Source organism: Neofelis nebulosa, chromosome 2, assembly GCF_028018385.1.
Source record: "Neofelis nebulosa isolate mNeoNeb1 chromosome 2, mNeoNeb1.pri, whole genome shotgun sequence".
Classification (NCBI taxonomy): domain Eukaryota; kingdom Metazoa; phylum Chordata; class Mammalia; order Carnivora; family Felidae; genus Neofelis; species Neofelis nebulosa.
The window spans coordinates 181,058,193-181,081,048 of record NC_080783.1 but is presented as its reverse complement, the minus strand read 5'-3'; the positions used below and the strand labels follow the sequence as shown (position 1 = coordinate 181,081,048).

Here is a 22,856-nt window from a genome sequence, read left to right as displayed (position 1 = left end):
GTAACACAGTGCCAAGGTTTGTTTTAGAAAAATACCAAAGCAGTCACATCAAAGGTTCCTCATCAGGGAAGGTATCTTGGCTTTATTTAAAAAGAACTTTCAAGGAAAATGTCCTGTTTTCTAGAAATCACACAAGGTACTGAAAATGATAAACTCATTCCCATCCTTCTATATCCCATGAAGTGCTACAAAGGTAGTGAAAAGAGCATTTAAACAAATAAATAAAAACTCTTTGCTATATTAGAAGACTAAAACAATTCATTTTAGCAACTCAAGTCAGTTGCACAACTGAAGAAGTAACTTCAGTATTAACCTAAGAAGTATTGGGGCACCTGGGTGGCTCAGTCAGTTAAGTGTCTGTCTTCAGCTCAGGTCATGATCTCAGGGTTTGTGAGTTAGAGCCCCACATCAGGCTCCCTGCTGGCAGTGTGGAACCTGTTTGGGATTCTTGCTCTCTCCTCTCTCTCTCCCCCTCCCTGCTGGTGCTTTCTTTCTCAAAATAAAAAAAACCTTAAAAATAAATAAATAAATAAACAAACAAACAAACAAACAAACAAACCTACAAAGTGTTAACAACATGAATACTTTTGCATCTGTTTCATATAAAATAGAGCAAAATATAAACAAAGATGGCACTAACTTATGAATAAAACACTTACTTAAAAACCCCAAAGCATATATACAGACATGTATTTATACTAGAATATCTATACCTGAAGAAGAATTATTAAAGAGAACAGGGGGAATTTTACATATTTTGGAAATCTTATAAAAATGCTATTGAATTGCTTTTAAAAATTCTATAGACTAATCCAAAACTAGAAATAATCAGGTACATTCATTATGTTGGCCTAATTTTCAAAATGGAAGTTATAGGAGTATTCTTTTTTAAGTTTATTTATTTATTTTGAGAGAGAGAGGGAGAGAGAGGGAAATAGACAGGGAGACAGAGGATCCCAAGCAGGCTGCATGCTGTCCTTACGGAGCCTTACACAGGGCTCGATCCCACAAATTGTGAGATCATGACCTGAGCCAAAATCAAGAGTTGGATTCTTAACCAACTGAGCCACCCAGGCACCCCAGGAATATTCTTTTGTATTTTATTTTATTTTATTTTATTCTATTTTATTTTATTTTATTTTTTATTTTGAGAGAGAGACAAAGAGAGAGAGAGAGTGTGGACGCACACACACCCACACACACACCCCCACACACATATAAGCGGGGAGGGACAGAGAGAGAGAATCCCAACCAGGCGCGGCACTGTCAGTGCAGAGCCAATGTGGGACTTGAACTCACAGACTGTGAGATCATGACCTGAGCTGAAATCAAGAGTAGGACACTTAACCGACTGAGCCACCGAGAGAGAGAGAGAGAGAGCACGCACACGCAAGCAGGGGAGGGACAGAAAGCAAGGGAGAGAGAGAAAATCCCAAACAGGCTCTGTGCTTATAGCACTGTGGGGCTCAAACTCATGAACCGTGCATGAGATCATGACCTGAGCCAAAATCAAGAGTTGGACGCTGAACTAACTGAGCCATTCAGGTGCCCCAGGAGTATTCTTAATATAAAAAAGTTATCAACTGTAGAGCAAGACGTTTAGGTCAAAGAACAGAAAGGCAGTCTATTAAAGTAGGTGGGTGTTAGAAACCTCATCAACAGCCTGCCTTTATTTCCCAATCATATGCTTCCCAGCATGTTCTAAGAGCATTATCGCTAGGAAAAGAATGTTGAGCTCATGTATCTAATTTTACTTCCACCCAAAATAAGTCCTTCCTCTTCATCTAAGAAAAAAAAAAAAACTAAGTGATTAAAATGAAGAAAAATGGACAATTACTATCAATTACTGAACCTTTATTGATAAAGTATAACTAAGTGGAAGCTTCTTTTGCATGAGAATAGCATAAACAAGTATGAACTCTATGGAAAAATCTGACTGTTTGATACCTACCATGCTCCCAATCCTTTCTATGATTTCTGGGTGTGTCTTGTCCTATTTTTAAATTTTATGCATAAAACTGAAGTTTATTCATTTCTTTTGTCAACAGCTTTCTTAAATTTATCTCTATCTAATAATACCAACTATACTGAAAGATTTGTTCCAAGGTACAATTTCTTAGCTTAAGGAGTTTACAAGAAAGGCTGGAAGATACTGAATCATACACACTACACTAGCATAATAAGGTAACATACCGGACATACCATAAAAACTGAATACACACTCCTCTGGGAGTTCCGACAAGGAAATACTGATGTAGACTAAGGGACAGAGAAGGAAAAGTTTTATTTAAACAAGTGGTGGGATTTGAGCTGGGCTTTAAGGCACAGGCAGGGAGATAATTCACATAAGCAGGGAAATAGGGAACATTCTAGATCACCACAACAAAAGATGTAAGTGTGGAAATAAGAGAATATGTAGGGCACATAGTTTAGAGGCAGACAATAAAAAAACAAAAACAAAAAACAAAAAACCAAGTAGTGCAGGAGGAGGATTTGTATCTCATCTTTTTTTTTCTACTTCCAATATACCCATGAGATACGACATCCTCCGATCATTAACCACGGCAGTGGGCAGCAGTAAAGATTTTCACATCTGAGAGTCATGATACTAAAATTGGTTTAGGAAGAAAAGCAAGAAGAAGATGGGCAAGAAGAGCACTTATGATCTGACTTCAAAATTTCAGATGTTAGGTAATAAGGGTGGCAATAATGAGAAAGAAAACACTGATAGAAATAGGAGAGTCTAAAATTGAAGCCAATTTTTTTTTTCAACAAAATGAGACTCATTTCAGACACACTGACTTCAAAATGATAAACACCAAAATGTCTAACTGGAGATGTGAAGCTGGAGAGCAGAGAGCTTGATAAATATTTGGGAGTCACCAGCATATGGATGATAGGTGGCATGGAAAAGGAAGGAAACAAGGTGGGAGCATATGTATCAGTCAATCTCTGCAAAGGCAACAGAAAGGAAGGGGTCAGTGAGGCAGGAGAATATCTCAGAGAGCACAATTCAAGAAAGCAGGAACCAATGAAGGAAAGGCCAATAGATTGGGTCATATGATTATTCTCAGTTCTGGGAAGAAAAATTAAAGCACACTGGTACAGGTAAACAGCATACTAAACAGGATTACTGAAAGGCTAGAAAGAGGGAAAAAATGGCCACACAAAGAAAAGGAAGGAAGGAAGGAAGGAAGGAAGGAAGGAAGGAAGGAAGGAAGGAAGGAAGGAAGGAAGGAAGGAAGGAAGGAAAGAAGGAAGGAAGGAAGGAAGGAAAGGAAAGGAATGAAACCAGGTTGGTAGCTAAAGTGGCAGCAATTGCAGAAAAAAACAAAAACAAGGTATTTTCAAATTGGTGAGTCCTGTGTGCAGATAGCCCTAAATAAACATAGGAGTCAGAGGAGGAAGAGCTTGACAATAAAGGAGGGATAGATAATAAGGAGATGACAGTAGGGTATAGAATACTACTACTAATCAGAACATTTACTGAAATTTTACCTGGTACCAATCACTCTGTGAGGCCCCGTAACTGCATCATTTCATTTTATTCCTACAGCAACTTTAAGTGTTTGGTATTTTTATTATCCCATGTTACAGAATAGAAAACTAATATGTAGTGATTAAATTACTTACTTACAAACCTACGAAAAGCCAGAATCAAAAACTGAATTCAAGTTTGTCTGATACCAGGTTATTTCTACAAACTTCTATGCAACACTGAAGAAAGCACACATAACAGGGCATTCCTAATTACTCAGAAGAGAAATTTTAATAAAATTGTATGTAGGCAGTTTAAGGTAGGAAAGAATGTGGGTCTGCTTTCTCCCCTTAACAAACAAACAAAAGCCCAAACCATATACATTTAAGATAGAATGGCCTTTTATAACTTTTTCCTGTTGGGTTACTTTGGGTCTAATTTCTCCCTAGAACTTGATAAACTAGAAAGACTGCTGGTTTATCATATGTGTTAACAGTGATCATTTCAGGAAATAAAATTTGAAGTTAATTGCTGCTTTGGTTTTCAAGAAAAAAGTCTTGAGCTGAAAGTTTTCAAGATGGTAGTTCATAGGACTATAGACAGGAAACAAAAATTTATAAATTAATTACATAGCAGATTTTATAATTTACCTGTATTAGGAAGACTACAGAGCTGCAAAACAAAAAAGAACTAGTCTTTTGCACTTTGGTCACATGTAAATTTGGTTTCTGTGCTTGAGATATGAGCTCATATAATTACTATCTATGACTTTATAAATATGGAGAAAAGCAATCAAGTTTGGATTGGGCAGACATTCACTGATAGGTCAAAATTCCCTTACTTTCCTCCTGATATCTTCATTTTGACATTTCTCATTAGTGCCTACATTAGAAAGTGGGATCAGAAAGCAGTGAAGTTCAGGGGCACCTGGGGGGCTCAGTTGGTTAAGTGTCCGACTAAGACTCAGGTCACGAACTCACAGTTTACGAGGCTCTGTGCTGACAGCTCAGAGCCTGGAGCCTGCTTCAGATTCTGTGTCTCCCTCTCTCTCTGCCCCTCCCCCACTCACGCTGTTTCTCTCTCTCTAAAATAAATAAACATTAAAAAATTAAAAAAAAAAGAAAGCAGTGAAGTTCTTTAATTTTGCTATTAATTAATAACTCTAGCTAATTCCCTTTTGCCAGAGAAATTAGAAAATAAAGCATTAGGACTTGGGATTACTTACAGATTTTAATTATCCATCTTATTCCTTAGTCTGTGCTTCATTAATGTATAAATCAGAGTTAACCAACAGACAATGAAATCTACTTATTATCAGTTCTTTTAAGCTGTCTTGTGCTTCAGAAAATTGAAAATAATCACTAAAATGAAAAGTTTTAATTACATGTAGATGTCATTTATCCATGTCATTCTTAATTTAGTGTTTCATTACCATGTATAATACAGAGATACCTGTTTAGGGGTAGAATGAATAATAAATCTAATATAAAGCTTTAATCCAATGTTCTTTTTTCAATGAACTTATTTCAAACATTACAACTTCATCTGTACTAAGCATGCTCCAAGATGCCTTTTATTTACAGCACCTGATCAGAAAAATCAAATAATTTAGACTCCTGCCAATAAGACATTTTGGATTTAGCAAAGCTTACGATTTAACATATACCTTACCATAATTTCTAAGTGAAAAAGAACAAAGAAATCATGAAGAAATTTTGACTGATAACAAAACTTCTCAAATGGTAAGAAATCAAATATTCAAGGATAGCCCACTTAGCCTAAAAGGAACAATATAAATTCTAGTGTTGCTCCAAACCAGCCTTTTAAAAACTCACCTCTTCAAAAGACGCAGTAGGGAAAAACCAACAAGTAGATGTACACTAATAACAAGATATTGCCTACTGCAAAAACCTTTGTACTTTGAAATACCATCTGGCTAAATTTAGAAGCTGTCCAGTATTATATCAGTAACTATATCTATCTCTTCAGATTGAGGAAACATAGATTATTTTATCTTCTATTCTTAAGTTATTTTCAGCAAGAACTGCTTAAAGTCTGTGACTCTTTTGCATTTCCTAAGAAGCTCAAAAACTGCACAAAAATAACGTAATTGAAGTAACCACCCCTCATTTCAGTACCACAAAGGGAAATATATTAGTAATAACCTCTTGACTTTTCCATCACCTTTAGGAAAATTTCCATATATATAGTAAACGTAGTAATCTAATAAAATAACAAACTTGTAACAAGAAGTCTCTTTGGCTTCTTCCTCAATACCTCAGTAAATCATTCTTCCCACCCAGGCATAGTCCATCTGATAGACAATCTCTGGTGTATGTCCTACATCAAAACAAAACAATGGATCTACTAATTTAGAGCTTTCATCCATTGTAAACTATCAGCACAAGCAGGGAAATCCAACATATAAGTAACATGTTTTAAAAGGCCCATCCATGAGCTCTCTTACTGGCAACTGATAACAGTGCTTCTATGTCTGACCTCCTGTATGCACTGGTATAGCATTCAAGAAACAGTGGTCACATGCATTGTTTACTGCTCTAAATGCAACACTGCCAAATTTTCTACATTTTTAATGTTTGAAATACCCCTTTTTGTACCATTTCTTAATCAAAAATTGAGGTTTTATTATCTTTTCTATTTGTAAAATGAAGCTACTTAACACAGCACTTAGTGAAAATGAATTAAATCTCTTTATGCTAAAGTTTAAGATACCCTGGCTAATTAACTTACAAAATGCTATTTTAAATTGTTTCAGTTCCCATCCTACCAGTATTATGAGAAACAGCCCTTTAAAAATACTAGGTCTCCTAGCTAACAAAATTTCACATTCATAAAAACCAATTTGCGTTTTGATGATGATGGTGGTGATAATGACAATCTCATTTAATTTTATTAGTGTAATAATATTTACATCGTAAGTCATTCAAACTTACCTTTAATAATATAATATGTAGGCAAATATTATCTTAAAAATACTTTCAAAACTAGAAATTTATGCTGAAAAATACTGCTTTCTCATCACAGTGTAATCTTTGTAGGCCAGAATTCAGAGAAAAAGAATCATTTTGCAAAAGGCAAATATTTATATTACATAAATAACAGGTTTTCCCTAGACCTACTCATCAATACCACAACCATCACATAGTAAATGACCCTATACATTTAAAATGAATCCTAAATCAGAAATAGAATACTCAATTTTACAGATCATTTACCTGAACCTCGCTTGTCCTCTGTTTAATAGTATCTTCTTTCTCCTTAAGGTCCTGTTCCACATTATTCTTTTCCCTAGAAGACCAGCAAACAATGCAAGAATATTTGAGAACATCAGCTACAGCCGGTATGGTTATCCATCCTCCTAATCCTGAATCGCTTTTTAAATACATAGTGAAACATTCAATTTCTAAGCGAAGGGCAGATTTTTCCACCCTCTTTTAATTATTTATGGAATAGAAATCAATATAAGCTCTGTTTGTAAAAAAAAAAAAAATGCTTTCTCACTAAAATGTGGTGAAAAGAGAATAGATTAAAAAAGGAAGAGGAGAAAAATAATCAATGAAACACTCAGGTTTCACTGATCTCACTGTTGCTATGGAAATAATGTCCAATGAAAACTGCTGGTGAAAAAAAGGAGGGGTTGCATCAGCTCTGTAAGCTTAACCCTTAAGTACCACCGTCAAATCAAATGAAAATGGCTAACAGAAATAGCCAACAATATTAAGGAAAAGGACATTTATTGAAGTGTTAATTTCCCCTTAAATCACTGGTGTGTACCAATTTTAGAATGAAACAACATAGAGAAAATGGAAAAGACTGTCAATACACAAGCCATTTGCTCTATGAAATACCGCTCTGCTTAAAAAAGCTATTTTAGGACCACTTATCAATTCCAATTGATCAAATACATAAAACAACGTATATGAAATAAAAAAAGAATCATATGAGCATTTATCTCTTTCTATATTCTTCAGATCAAACATACCAGGATCCACTTCTACTTTGAAATACCATTATCTAAATTCTCATATGCTTCCATCAGAGCTAGATTTCTAATGAATCAGTCTTAAACAACCTTCGATTCAGAATTACTATAAATCTATTTCTTTTGATGTAATAAGTTTAACTGCCTGTTGGTACTGAAATCACACACACACAAGGACTTGCTCCCTTCATTTTTTCTTTTCTTTTCTACAAAGTGAGAGAGAAATCCATAGAATTCTGAAGCAATACATTTTTGGGGTGGGTACAAAGGTAAAAGAAGGCCACATGAAGAAGGGAGGAGGCATTCACTAAGTCCTCCAGACTAGTACTACAGAGTTTCTCCTTAGAGCTTCAGGACTGTATTTCAGTTTCATCCCAGACATCACCCAAATGTAGGCTCAGGCTCCATTAAGCTGTAGCATAAAGAAGAGTGGGAAATTTATACCAGAGGGGATACCTAAGGGTCAATATTAATGCTACATTTATATTTCTGACCTATTTGAGGTGATATTTTAAACGCAGAAAAAATCAACTCTTTTGGAATTACAGGCACAATGTTCCTAAGATTTGTGAGGGAGAAAAAAAAGCACAAGAATAAAAGCTGTTTGTATACTGTTACTTTTAAACACTTGAGATGGCTCACTAACCGCTTGTCAGATGGTTCACTATGTGGGTCACGATGTTGTGGAGATTTTAAACAGTCCCTTACCATGCGAATCATTGTGGCAGCCTGTTCCTCCCATACCTCAATCTACTTATTATGCAAAGGTCATCCCCCACTTCTAACCCTTATAAATTTAGGTAACATTAAAAAATAGAAATCACAGGAAGAAAAAATCTAAGTATATATACCACACATATTCTGCAAGCTCAATTTTGGAAATTTTTTCTTTCCTCCTTATGTGAACAGAAGAGTGTTTTCATTCCTGCTGCAGCATGTCAGAGGTAAGTCACATGAAAAACTAGCCCCCTCCCCCAATCCCAAATTCTCAGAGGCATTCCACACAAGGTCAGTATCAATTCTGCCCCTTGTTTCTGACAGTAGCTAGTAACAAAAATAGAAAACATCACACAGTATCATAGACCAGCAATGTACCCACTAACGTGTGTGTTTGTATTCAATCCATTCTGCTTCTCTGTTAACTCCTATTACTGACAGTGTCTGCTCAGAGATCAAGTGTGCAGGCAGGAAAACAGGGCTGCAAGAAAGCAGTGAGCTGACAAAATGTAGCCAAGACAGAAGAAAAAGAGAGCAAAAAACAAAAAAAAAAGAAGCTCACTTGGTGCAAAATGGAAAACAGATTAGAAAGGACTGTCAGCTCTAACCAGCAAATATAGTCTATGTTTGGGTAAAATGGAAGAAGTTTAGAAGGTACAAATTTTTCTTCATAATTTTGGGTGTGGGAATGAGGATAGCAGTGGTGATATCTCCAAACATATCATGAAGATCATTTCAAACTATATAATAAATACGGAATCTTAAGGCATTAATTCTCATAGTACTGAGATCAGTAAAATTTTTTAATCCACTTTTATCTAGTAAAATTCTGGCCTCATGGTAACTTCTTTATTATCAAAATCAAGTAGTATAATATACATTACTAAACAGAAAATTCAAAAAAAAATAAAATCAGTTATACTACCTTCTATAAAACCATCACAGTTGAAAATCTATCCTATAAATTAGACTAAAGATCAAATAATTTTCTTATTAACTTAGATTATAATTTCAGGGATGCCAAATTGCTATTCTGTGATATTCCACAGACTCAACTTCTATAGCTATCCTTCCCATTTCAGGCAAGTAAAAATGCCTAAATATATTCAGGTGCACAAAGGTGCTTAGGTACTTGGTCATATATTTTACATTCTCCTTTCTTTCAAATAACATCACCTGTTTTTCTACAGGTGATGAATGCACAACTATACAAAGCATTCTGTTTAACAGTAGTAATTCAATAACCTAATTCTTTTCAAGATTCAGTGTCACAATAAAAAAATATTTATATACAGTTTCCTAAGGAGCCCACCAATATATGTGGATAAGACAGATGTAAGATATATTTCAAAAATAGGTGTGTGAGCATTTTTCCCAAAGCACTACTCATCTTGGATGACAGGAAAAGCTATAGCCTTCAGCTTAGTAACTTCCAGAAGGGAAAAGAAGTGATTCTACATACCTTCTATCTTAGACTATCTCTTTGACCCAATTCAGTCCCAAGATCCTGGCACATCCTAAAGAATCCACAAATACCAAAGCCAATATCTCCCTGGTTTCTAAAAGCTGCCGGTTCTGATTTGATGGAAACTAGTATGTGAACCAGCAAGAAAAACAAAGCCCAAGATAAGCTTTCAGAAGCCTGGATAACTGTATAAACCTACATAAAGTAGTCAAAACCTATTCCCAAGAACAAGCAAATTCGGGGAACCTGAGTCCATGCAATTCACTTTCATTTTCCCAGGCTCTGTTTAATGGCAAGAAGGGAGTGAGCCATCTGTCTTAATTTTGATATAATACCAATACTGTCAGAGAAACAGGATTAAGTCACCTTCAAAGCCCTTCCCAGAAACAGTTTTATGTCTTTTTTCTGAACATAAATACCCATTCTCTTCCAACCAGAAAGCAATAAAGAACAGAAACTAGTTGGAAACCAAAAATCAGTTAGTTAGAACTCATGAAGGTAACTTTTTCAATCCTGAAACTTACTTATAAAAATCTTTTTGTGGGGCGCCTGGGTGGCTCAGTTGGTTGAGCGTCTGACTCTTGATTTCAGCTCAGATCATGATCCCAGGGTCGTGGGACTGAACTGTGTGTCAGGCTTGGTGTTGAATGTGGAACCTGCTCAGTATTCTTTCCAACTCTCTCTCTGCCCCTCTCCCTGACTTGCACAATGGAATAATGAAATGAAATGAAATGAAATGAAATGAAATGAAATGAAATGAAATGAAATAAAATGAAATAAAATAAAATAAGAAAATAAAATAAAATATTTTGGGGCACATTTTGGGCTCTTATTATTAAGTAGCTTAACTGCCAATAAATCTATCAAGAAAACACAGAAAAGCAAGCTATTCTCATTACTCTTGTTACTATTCTCATTACTACACTATTATTCAGTAAGGCATTTAAGGTCTTATGGAGGACAAGAAAATAGATCTAAAAACCAGAGACTAAGATTCTAACCTGGCTCTGCAATGAAACTGCTTTTGTTTTTTGTTTTTCTTTTTTTTTTTGACTCTGATTATCACATAACCTTTCAGAGCCTCAGCCTTAATTTTCATTATGCAGATGTTAATATCTCTACCATCTTAAGATTTGCAAGGTAAATTGTACAAGATATCATGTAATTAGGAAAAAAGCAGGCTTTGAGCCTATGCTGTGCTCACTTTTTTACTGATAACATTAACATTACTTAGAATTTTAAATAACATTGGCGGAGTAATTTTTAAATTTCTTAAAAGGAATTATGGGTTGCAAAAGATTTCAGAAAACACTGATCTAGGGGCGCCTGGGTGGCTCAGTCGGTTAAGCGGCCAACTTCGGCTCAGGTCATGATCTCGCGGTCCGTGAGTTCGAGCCCCGCGTCGGGCTCTGTGCTGACCGCTCAGAGCCTGGAGCCTGTTTCGGATTCTGTGTCTCCCTCTCTCTGACCCTCCCCCGTTCATGCTTTGTCTCTTTCTGTCTCAAAAATAAAAACGTTAAAAAAAAAAAAAAAAGAAAAGAAAACACTGATCTAATGTATAGAATATGTAATGTAATCACAGAAATTTCTGCCCCCTAAATCTTGCCTAATATTCAAATAACTATCTCTACTTTTAGAAACTCATTAGATGGTTTTCAAAGCAAAAGATTTGGCATTAAGTAGTCCAGAATTCAAATACTGGCTCTATCACACGGCAGCGTACTTAAATCACTGTAGTAACAACTATTTGTTCTGGCTGACCTTCCCTTCTCCTAGGACCCAGCAATCTTTCTTTTAGGAGACTGTTCCTCTCTTTCTCCCTCAACTATCACCTTTCTGCCCATACAGTTCAAGTAGACAAGGCCACCTCTTTACAGATTCAACCTCTCTGAGCAATGATTGGCCAGGGATTGTGGCCAGGGATTGGCTCCTGACCAAAGCTTAACCAGTCACAGTACACCAGCTCACCATCACAGGGATTATTCAAGAACAGGCCCATGACCAAAGACAAGGCAGTCAGGATCTTTATTTAGGATGCCTTCATTTGGAACTAATAGAAAACTATGGTAGGGGTGCCAGGGTGGCTCAGTTGGTTAAGTGTTGGACTCCTGATTTCAGCTCAGGTCATACTCATGGTTTGGGAGTTTGAGCCCTGAGCATTGGGCTCTGTACTGACAGCATGGAGCCTGCTTGGGATTCTCTCTCTTTCCCTCTATCTCTGCCCCCCCCCCCCCGCCACATATGCTCTTTTTCAAAATAAACTTTAAAAATAAATAAATAAAATAAAAATTCATTAGAAAATTATTATTGCCACTACTGTATCTACGAGTACTACCTTTACAACAACAATAACTACTGCTATACTACTACTACTACATTACTAATTATGAAAACTACCATTTATTAAGCCTTTACTACATGATAGATGTTATGTGATAAGCACTTTACATGGATTATCTCATTCATTCTTAGGAAAAATGATGTGAAATGATGAAGGTGGGCAAATGTGAGTCCAGGAGCTGGGGACTTTTGTTGTCCCTGCCTAATGAGTAATAAAATTTTTACATAAAAAAGCTGAGGTGAAAGGCAGGTAGAGATTTCCTGGTAGGGTTCAGGCTCTGGGTCCTTTTACCCCTTGTGATGGTTAATTTTATGCATTAACTTGGCTAGGCCATGGTACCCAGGTATTTGGTTAAATACCAGTCTGGCAGTTACTATAGAGATTTTTTTTTTTTAGGTGAAATTAATATTTAAGAAGGTAGACTTTGAGTAAATTACTCACCACAGTATGGGTGGGCCTCACCCAATCAGTTTAAGTCCTTAAAAGAAAAAAAACTGAGGTTCCCCAAAGGAAGAGAGAATTCTATCTCCAAATTGTTTTTGGGCTTGGGCTGCAACATTAACTCTTCCCACAGTCTCTAACCTACCAGATTGTCCTGTCAGATTTGCCAGCTTCCACAACTGTGTAAGCCAATTCCTCAAAATAAATTGAATATAATATCTACCTTATATAACGCATGTAGGAGTTGTTGCAAGGAGTGAAAAAGAATATACATAACAAAACTCCCTATGCAACTTTAAGACCTATCTACTGATTCAACAAACACTGAACCCTACTTACTACATACTGTCACCGTGCTAAACTTTAATGATACAAAAAACAATGAGATAGGTACTTGCCATTAGCAGTGTATGTGAGGGATTTGGCAGAAAAATATAAAAAGAAAGTCACAATGCAGTGTACTCGGTGCTAGAACAGGCAAGCACAAGGTGCTGTGGGAACACAGAAGGTAGGCACATGACTGTCCTTGGAGAGGGTCAGAAATGGCTTGCTTAATCAATCAGTGAAGGCAGATCATTAACTGCAAAATAAGCTGTGCAGATACTAAGTGCTATGTATATCAACAGAAATTACACCAGCCTGGGAATGCTTTGTGAAGGAGGTGAGACTTCAGCTAAGCTTTGAAGGAAACAATGAGTATTAGATAGAAAAATGGTATTTCAAAAGGAAAGAGAGCTTATGCGAGAAAACACATGGGATATCAGCAAAATGGCAGACTAAGAGCAAAGAAGACTAAGAAGAAATCTTCCTAAATTTGATTAAATACACCAATCTACAATCCAAGAAGTTCAACAAACTCCAAGCAGGAAAACCCAGAAACCCACACTGAGATACATTATAATAAAACTGCTTAAAGACAGAATCTTGAAAGCAGTAAGAAAGACCTGTCACATACAAAGGATCCTCAATAAGATTATCAGTAGATTTCTCAGCAGAAACCTTGAAGGCCAAAAGGCCATGGAACGACATACACAAATGCTAAAAGAAAAACAAAGAAACAAACTGTTAACTAAAAACACTATCTGGTAAAACTGGCCTTCCAAAATGAAAGCAAAGTTCAGATATTTCCAGATAAACAATGGCTGAGGACTTCCTCACCATTGGTACAAGGAATGCTAAAGTGAGTACTTCAGGTTGAAAGGAAAGGATGCTACTAAACGTAACTGGAAGCCATATGAAAATACAAAAATCTCCAGTGAAGGTAAATACATGGACCAGAACAAAACCCATTATTACTTTAATTTTGGTTTGCAACACCCTTTATATTTTCTACAGAATTTAAAAGACAATGTGTAAAAAATAATAAATCTGAGAGCATATACATAATGTATAAAGATGTGATTTATGACATCAATAACATAAAATGGAGAGAATAGAGCTTATAGGAATAGAATTTTATATGTCATTAAAGTTAAGTTGCCATCAAGTCCAATTAAATCATTCAGTTTGGGATGATGAAAAAGTTCTGCAGATGAATAGTGGTGATAGTTGTACAAGAACATGAATGCACCTAATGCCACTGTATTATATGCTTAAAAATGGCTAAAATGGGTGTGAGACCTGCAATGATTGGTCTCTGCACTGACAGCGCTGAGCCTGCTTGGGATTCTCTCTTTCCCCTCTCTCTCCAGACCTCCTTCTCTCCTGCTCATGCTCGCTCTCTCTCTCTCTCTCTCTCTCTCTCTCAAAATAAATAAATAAACTTAAAAAAATGGCTAAAATAGTAAACTTTGTGCCATGTATATTTTATCACAATAAAAAAATAAAGAAAAAAAAAGAAAGCGCAGAGGTGAGAAAATTCTAGATAGTAGACTAACTTATCTAGGATGAAGGGTTCAGGGTGGTAAATAAATAAACCTGGAATGGAAGATCAAGGTAAGATTATAAAAGAACTTCAGTACTACGTAAGACAGACTTTTAATATAGAGGCAAGGGGAGTCCTTAAAGGTTTCTGAGCTGAGCTTTTTTGAACTCCAAATGGCATTTACCACATAGCTCTTCCTTCTCTGCTGGCCTCTGTTCTGAAGAAGAGGAGAGGAAATAGAGACTCTTATTGCTCAGAAAACTGATGACAATTGCTACAAAGGTAATAGAACACTCTGACGCTGCTTATCTTGAGAATTGCCAGAAATCTTGAGTTAGAGTAGAGTAACAATTATAGACAGTTGAGGAGAAAGTCTTGACTTCTAATTCAAACCAGTCTGAAAGTCAGACAGCATTTCACTCCAAGAACTCACAGTGAGTTGATAAAAACTTGAGTTAAAGTTTTGGAGTAAAGACATTAATTTGTACCTTAAGTATTTAATTTCTCTACAAGTTGCCTTAAACATACAATCTCTATATGACTATATATTATTTCATTCATTCAACAGTTATTGAATATCTACTACATGCTAAACAAGGATTAAAGTTAGGCCCCTACCTATAGCTTGCTGGGGAAACAAACATAACCATTAATTATAAAACTGCAAGACAAATGCTATAGGTATTATGGGAATAACTAAATTAATTCTGAGAGGCTGTTTTAATGAGTTTTACTTTTGAAAAATAAATTAGAGAAGATATTCACAAAGATAAATTACTGAAAAGAAAGCCTAGCTAGAACCAGGAAAAACACAAACTTTGGAGTGTGGCTCACATGACCACTGCCTCGTCAGTGGCAGAATCCAACATGTGATGGTTCAATTTTTTTTTTTTAAGGAGAAATAAAAGCTTATTTTGCAAACCCCAAATAATTAATTTATTCTACTTATCTGACAAGACAAAAGGAGACGGAAACAGTAAAAGAAAAAAATGTAAAACAAGGCCTTAGTTTTCCTAATTATAAAATAAGGAGGGGTGCCTGGGTGGCTCAGTCAGTTAAGCATCTGACTTTGGCTCAGGTCATGATCTCACAGTCTGTGAGATCAAGCCCCGTGTTGGGCTGTGTGCTGACAGCTTGGAGCCTGGAGCCTGCTTCAGATTCTGTGTCTCCTCTTTCTCTGCTCCTCCCCACCTCATGCTCTCTCTCTCTGTCTCAAAAATAAATAAACATTAAAAAATGTTTAATAAGCAAAATATTGAAGTTGATAAGGACTAATTTATATTACATCTAGAAAGACTTCAGCACAACGCCAGCACACAATAAGTGCTTAATAAATGTCAGCTGCCTTTATTTATTTATTATTATTACCATTATATGATTTACTAGTATAAAGGTACATTTACTGGCTTTTTGAAAGTTTCAATCAAGCATCCAGAGTATGCCAGTTAGAACTTAAATATATGGGTAGAGACTCATTTCTAAATCCTTCAGGAACTGAAACTTCTTAGTAGATACTTTTGTTTCCCAAAGACAGACTGTTAACACATCTTAAAAATTATTGCTCTCTTGAGGCACCTGGGTGGCTCAGTTAGTTAAGCGTCCAACTCTTGATTTCAGCTCAGGTCATGATCTCGGTAGTTCATGAGATCAAGCCCTGCATTGTGCTCTGCGCTGACAGTGCAGAGCCTGCTTGGGATTCTGTCTGTCCCTCTCTCTCTGTCCCTCCCCTGTTCACATACATACACTCTCTCTCTTTCTCTCTCAAAATTAATAAGCTTTCTCTAAAATGTTTATTTATCTTGAAAGAGAGAGAAAAGAGTGGGAACAGAGAAGGGACAGAGAGAGAAGACACAGAATCCAAAGGAGGCTTCAGGCTCTGAGCTGTCAGCATGGAGCTTGACATGGGGCTCAAACCCACAAACCATGAGATCATGACCTGAACCAAAGTCAGATGCTTAACAGATGGAGCCACCCAGCGCCCCTCAAAATAAATAAACTAAAAAAAAATTACTGCTTTCTTAAACCAGGGAAGAACCCCTTAATAAGCTACCAGTGCCACAAAATAACACAAGCAAATGTAATTTCTACAGACTACAACTGATTGAGACCAGATCCAAAAGAAATACAATGAAAGTCACATATGTAATTTTAAATGCTCTATATTTTAAGAAGTAAAAAGAAACAAGTAAAATTTATTATAATACATTTTATTTAAGCCAGTATAGCCAAAATATTTACATTCCTTTTTGAAATCCAGTACATTTCACACTAATAGCACATCTTAATTTGGATTAGCTATATTTCAAGTGCTCAGTAGCCACATGTGGCTGTATTAGATAGTACAGACTCAAACTTTATCAGGGAGGGTTTCAAATAAGGGAAGTCTCCCTAAATAAAGGTTTTAAATACTGAGCCATGCACTTTGTGTGAAAATTAATTAGACTGACTCCTTATTACCAAACAAAAGCACACTATAACCTAAAGCTTCAGTCATTCTATCAGTAACACCATTGCTGAGGTAATCACAATTGAGATCAAGGAGTACCACAAATCTTTACAGGGTCAGAAACAGGCCAGGTTGGATCATATAAGCAAAAGAGCTCCAGATACAATAGTATAAGCAATGCTCTCTTCAGAGCTAATGGTTCCTAATGGTATTTGAACTTAACTAAACCAAAAGCATAATTTTTTTTAAAAAAATTCAAACTGGGGACACCTGGGTGGCTCAGTTGGTTAAGTGTCTGACTTTGGCTCAGGTCATGATCTCACAGTTGGTGAGTTCAAGCCCTGCATCGGGCTCTGTGCTGAAAGCTCAGAGCCTGGAGCCTGCTTTGGATTTTGTGTCTCCCTCTCTCTGCCCCTCCCCCACTCACACTCTGTCTGGCTCTCAAAAATAAATATTTAAATAAATAAATAATTCAAACTGTATGCTAACACTGCCTTAAATAGGTTTTTTTAATATTTTATTTATTCTTGAGACAGAAACAGAGCATGAGTGGGAGAGGGACAGAGAGACAGGGAGACACAGAATCCAAAACAGGCTCCAGGCTCTGAGCTGTCAGCAGAGAACCCGATGCGGGGCTCAAACCCACGAGCCGCAAAATCATGACCTGAGCCGAAGTCGGACGCCCAACTGACCGAGCCACCCAGGTGCCCCTGCCTTAAATAGATTTTTAAAAAATCAATTCTTTAATATGACTGAGTTAGAGATCTATATATTTAGGAACATGGATTCTGGCTACCTGACTACAAAGTTCCAGTCTCTCTTCAACCAGGGAATGAGAATGTTCATTCAGCTACTCCAACCAATGTTTGCTGAGCACCTATTCAGTAAATGTTGTGCTTTAAGTGCTGAGCTGGGAATTGGGGATGATGATGATGATGATGACAACTATGAACATGTACTGAGAATTTATCACATTTCAAGAAAGATATTAAGCATTTTACATGGTATTGGTCACATTTCCATTTCACAGATGAAGAAACTGAGGCACAGACAACTAAGTTACTCGGCTAAGCCATGTCACATGTCAAACTACACAATCTAGTTAGAAAGCCATGCTCTGAAGTAATATACTATGTTGCCTCATTAGAAATAAGAGACAGTCTCTGCTATCACACATAGTTCACAATCTACTGGAGAAAGAAATATAATTCAGTATTATAAGTGTTCTGAGAAAAGGAAATTGAATGCTCTCCAAGCTGAGGTAGATATCAAGGAAACCTTCCTAGAAAAGAAGACTCATGTATTCTTCATCTGAAAAATCAGGATAAAACTACTTACCCGCTAGTGATATTGCAAGAACTGAATTAGAGAAATTACATAAAGCAAGCATAACACAATACATAATGACTATCATCGTAATTACCTATCTTGCTTAAGGGTCCAAAACCAGGATAACAAACTGGCCTGACAGGATGTAGCTTTTATTTCCTGATGTTCTTGCTAAAAGGACAGAGACAGGAAGGAAGTAGAAGCTGACAGAAGGCAAATAAATATTAACTCCTGCCTCAGCACAATTCACCACCACCACGCTATCTTAGTGACTGAAGCAAGTTTTGATTTTTCACTGTCAAGAACTTCTCTATTTGAGACACTTTACTTTCAGAGCAAGGGTTCTTAAAAATGGATTCATGGATAGTTTTCAAGTGTCTGGGAACTCCTGAAATAAATGCAAAATGGTATACATGGATACACATGTTCTTTGGGGGGGCAGGGGATAGAATCTAAAAACCTTCATCGGACTCTCAAAGGAAATCCCTGACACAAAAACAGGTTGTCAAAATATGAAACAACAGCCCAATAACCTAATGCCCCTGTGAGGATTAAAGATCCTTTTATCTGTAAAATCCTCTTCTACAGTCTTCAAAATAAGCTATTATTCATATCTTTTGCCCTTTCATCCTTTAATATATGGCTCCTAGTCTGTCATAAACTTGGCAGGAATTAAGTCTGGGAAATATTCTAATATTTATAACATACTTTGATTTATTCATTCAACCTGCTAACCTATAATGAGATTTTGTTGTAGCAGATACTGTGCGCCTTAACTTCTAGACCTATCCAAGTAAATAGGACATAGCCCCTGCCCTGAAGGAGTTCAAATTAAGGAGGGGGAACAAAAGGACCACAATAAAATATGGTGAGTATTATTACAAAGGAATAAAGTTTCTAGAAGTAGAAAGGGAAACAAAGCAATTAGCAATCAAGATTTTGTGGTTTGACAAAGCAGATGATATTTAAGCTGGGTCTTGAAGCATAAGTTAAAGTTTACAAGGTAAAAGCTGTGCTCAGGCAAAGGGGAACAACTGGATGAGAGGCACAGAAGAATAAAAATGTGTGGCATGTTGACATGAGAGGTCCACCCACCACATGACTGGAGAAGAGGAATGAAACCAAAATGTAGAGCACTATGCTCAACATTGACAGTACACGAGCAAACACATAGTGTCTGCTCTCAACGAGGTTGATGGTGTCAAAGAAAAGGATTCTACTTTACTCTGGGAGGTGGCTAAGACAAAAGAATGGTCAGGATACCAAAGGAAAAAATGAAAAAGGAGCTTTTTAATTTTTTATTAACGTTTATTCACCTTTGAGAGACAGAGAGAGACAGAGCATGAGCAGGGAAGGGGCAGAGAGAGGGAGACACAGAATCCGAAGCAGGCTCCAGGCTCTGAGCTGTCAGCACAGAGCTGGAGGCGGGGCTCGAACTCACAAACTGCGAGACCATGACCTGAGCCGAAGTTTGACACTCAACTGACTGAGCCACCCAGGCGCCCCAGGAGCTTTTTATTTTTTAATGTTTATTTATTTGGCGGGGGGGTGGGGCAGAGAGAGAGGGAGACAGAGGATCCGAAGTGGGCTCTCTGCTGACAGTCAGATGTTTAACCAAATGAGCCACCGAGGTGCACCTGAAATAAGAGCTTTTATACCATATTCAGAAAAGTGAGCTGAATCCAGCTGGGGATAAGAAGTCACTCAGAGATCTGAGTTGTATTTTGTACATCAGTTGGAGGTGCAAAGGAAGGAAGGAGAGACTCAAAGCACAGAATCAATTAAGAGGTTACAATAGTAATCCAGAGAAGAGATTAAGGGTTAGGAAAACTAAGACAGAAGCAATAGTACAGCCAGGACAGATTTCAACAATACTGAAAATTATTTTCTCATCTGTTATATAAGCTAAGCATTAGGGATAGAACAGTGAACAAGCAAATAGTCTTTATGTTTATAAGTACAAAGGCTAGGGCGCCTGGGTGGCTCAGGTGTTAAGCATCTGACTTTGGCTCAAGTCATGATCTCACTGTTCATGAGTTCAAGTCCCACATCGGGTGAGCTGAAGCCCTGGTTCAGGTGAGCTTGTGCCCCACTTCTCTCTCTTTGCCCCTCACTCACTTGCGCCCTCTCTCTCTCTCTCTCTCTCTCTCTCTCAAAAAAGAGTACATAGGCTATTGAGAGATCCAAATAAAACAGACAATTATAATAAAGTATGGTAAATGCTATGACTACTATAAATATTAAAACTATGTAAGATTTGGTAAGTATGAGGGTTGGAAGGTAAACAAGTCAGAGAAGGCCCCCTCTTCCAGAAGAAGTGATGTCTAAGATGGGATTTGAAAGATCAGGAGGAGGTGACCAGGCAAAGGAGACAGAAAGGTAGGAGTGATTTCAAGAAACATTTCAAAGACAGAAGAAAAAAGAGGAAGAAAAATCTCAGATTTCTAGCCTGAGTGACTAGATAAATGGTGATGTCACTGAGAAAGGCAAATAAACAAGACAAGGATAGTGGTCAGGGGAAGATTAGGAAGTCATGTGCTACTGGACATTCTCTAGTAGGCAAATGAAAATATAGGTCTTGGGCTCAGGTGGGAGATACAGATACTTGAAAAGATTATGGTATTACAACTATTTCTTTTTACGTTAATGGTCTTTTTATTGGAAAAAAAAAAGACTAACATTTACAACTTGAAACAGACATGAAGTTTAATTACTTGAACAGCTGTTGATGCTTGTGCTGAAGTCTGCAGTTACAGCCTATTCTGCTGACTCCAAGTCATGGTTCAGAAGGTTTTAAAAACAGTTCAAAGATGCTCCCTCAGTAAAGGTTTCTTTTTAAAAATTTGTGTGAACGGTGACACCTCTAGTACAATGTGGATAACACTAAATCAATATGCATAGCATGCCATCAGGATGTGTATCATCGTCACCATGGGTCAGGGCACATGGAAGTACAAGAGGACCATCCTGCTAAGTGAAGCTACAACTAAACAGTTTATCCTTCACCCATTTTTCTGCACAGCATGCTGACATAAACCAATTTTAACTGTTAGTTTTGAATAAACCAGTTATGACAATTTATACTCACAAACTGAACTTGAATCCATCTGAACAGGTTTTTAAATTTGTTTTTTCATTTTTCATTTTCAATACAAATGCCTGACTGTGCTCCACTGTCAAGTCGTACGCATGAAAAACTGGCCAGCCCAAACAGCACATTAATCATTAGCAATGGAGCTGCAAGGAGTCCACTAAGTGCTTCCTTATCATTAATGTAGTACAAGTATTTATATTATAAAACTACTGTGTAGCTTGATCTTTAGGGGACAGGACCACCAGGCAATACATGAAGATTCTGTGTGTGTGGACATGAGGTACTTTTGAAGGTTTTGTTATATAGAAAACAGAAGGAGTAAATAAGCTTGTTTTTTTGTTTTTTGTTTTCCCAAGAGGTAAGTAAAAGATTCTATTTCATTCTTCTGGGGAAGGGTGGGGAGAAGGAATTGAAAGTAGGTCTTCATCTTGCGGTCATTATCTGTACGAATTTTTCATAGTTTACTTGTCCATCTCCAACAATATCTGCTTCTCTGATCATCTCATCCACTTCTTCATCCGTTAGTTTTTCTCCCAAGTTTGTAACAACATGACACAGTTCTGCCACATGGATATAACCAATGCTATCCTTGTCAAAGACTTGTAATGCCTCACCAGTTTCTTCTTCACTGTCTGTATCTTTCATTTCTCTAGCCATCATAGTAAAAAATGGTGCCATTACCGTCAGCCTCCACCTTTTTGATCATGTTCTGCAATGTGGCTTCTGTTGGGTTCTGGCCCAGTGACCTTCTGACAGTTCCAAGTTCCTCTGTTGTGATGGTGCCAATCACCATCTTTGTCAAACAGGGAGAAAGCTTCCTTGGACTCAGCAATCTGTTCTTCAGTCCGTTGATCAGCCATGATATAAACGAAGGGAGGAAGAACAGAGGGAGCAAGGGTGGCAGCACCAGCACAGGGGCTGGAAGGGTTGGTGGGGACTTCTCTGCTTCTGCTGCTGCTGCTTAGGTTCAGTGCACAGTTAGCACTATGTCACTGCCTCCACAGACTCCAAGTAATGGCACTGTGCCCGCGAGGTTCCAAGCACCACTGCCCTGACATTACAACTATTGCTTTTCCTTCTTGAAGTTAAAAATATCATGCTAATTTAATCTGATTGACACAATTAAATACCTATATAGAAAATGTTGAAGGAATTATATTAAAAAAATTTTTTTAATGACAAAAGACATCCTGCCTCAAGCTCTCAATGTCTTATATTTTCAACTAGAAACAACTTTGTGAACCAGACATGGAAATGTCTCATTTTCTGACTAATAACAAAGAACATTCTTTTTTTTTTTTTTTTTTTTTTTTTTTTTTTTAAATTTTTTTTTTCAACGTTTTTTATTTATTTTTGGACAGAGAGAGACACAGCATGAACGGGGGAGGGGCAGAGAGAGAGGGAGACACAGAATCGGAAACAGGCTCCAGGCTCCGAGCCATCAGCCCAGAGCCTGACGCGGGGCTCGAACTCACGGACCGCGAGATCGTGACCTGGCTGAAGTCAGACGCTTAACCGACTGCGCCACCCAGGCGCCCCCAAAGAACATTCTTTACCCAACTAACTCTTTGGGTTATATACAGCTTTTCTTATCTACTTTGATTTTCAATGCTCAAAACAAAATATTATTCTAAGGAACATACAGTCTTTTCATTATCCTTTTCTGTATTTTCCAAAT

General features: G+C 37.2%; 1 protein-coding gene and 1 pseudogene across 3 annotated transcripts in view; both read right to left on the bottom strand.

Annotated features, from left to right (window-relative positions):
• Positions 1–22,856, bottom strand: part of EPS15 (epidermal growth factor receptor pathway substrate 15) — a 158,408-nt gene that overhangs the window by 57,936 nt on the left and 77,616 nt on the right. For all 3 annotated transcript variants that reach the window (XM_058696043.1, XM_058696039.1, XM_058696040.1), the window contains exon 13: positions 6,715–6,787. In XM_058696043.1, coding sequence (XP_058552026.1) covers positions 6,715–6,787 — 73 coding nt within the window. The remainder of the gene's footprint in view (positions 1–6,714; positions 6,788–22,856) is intronic.
• On the bottom strand, positions 10,686–22,464 carry LOC131492565 (calmodulin-like; annotated as a pseudogene).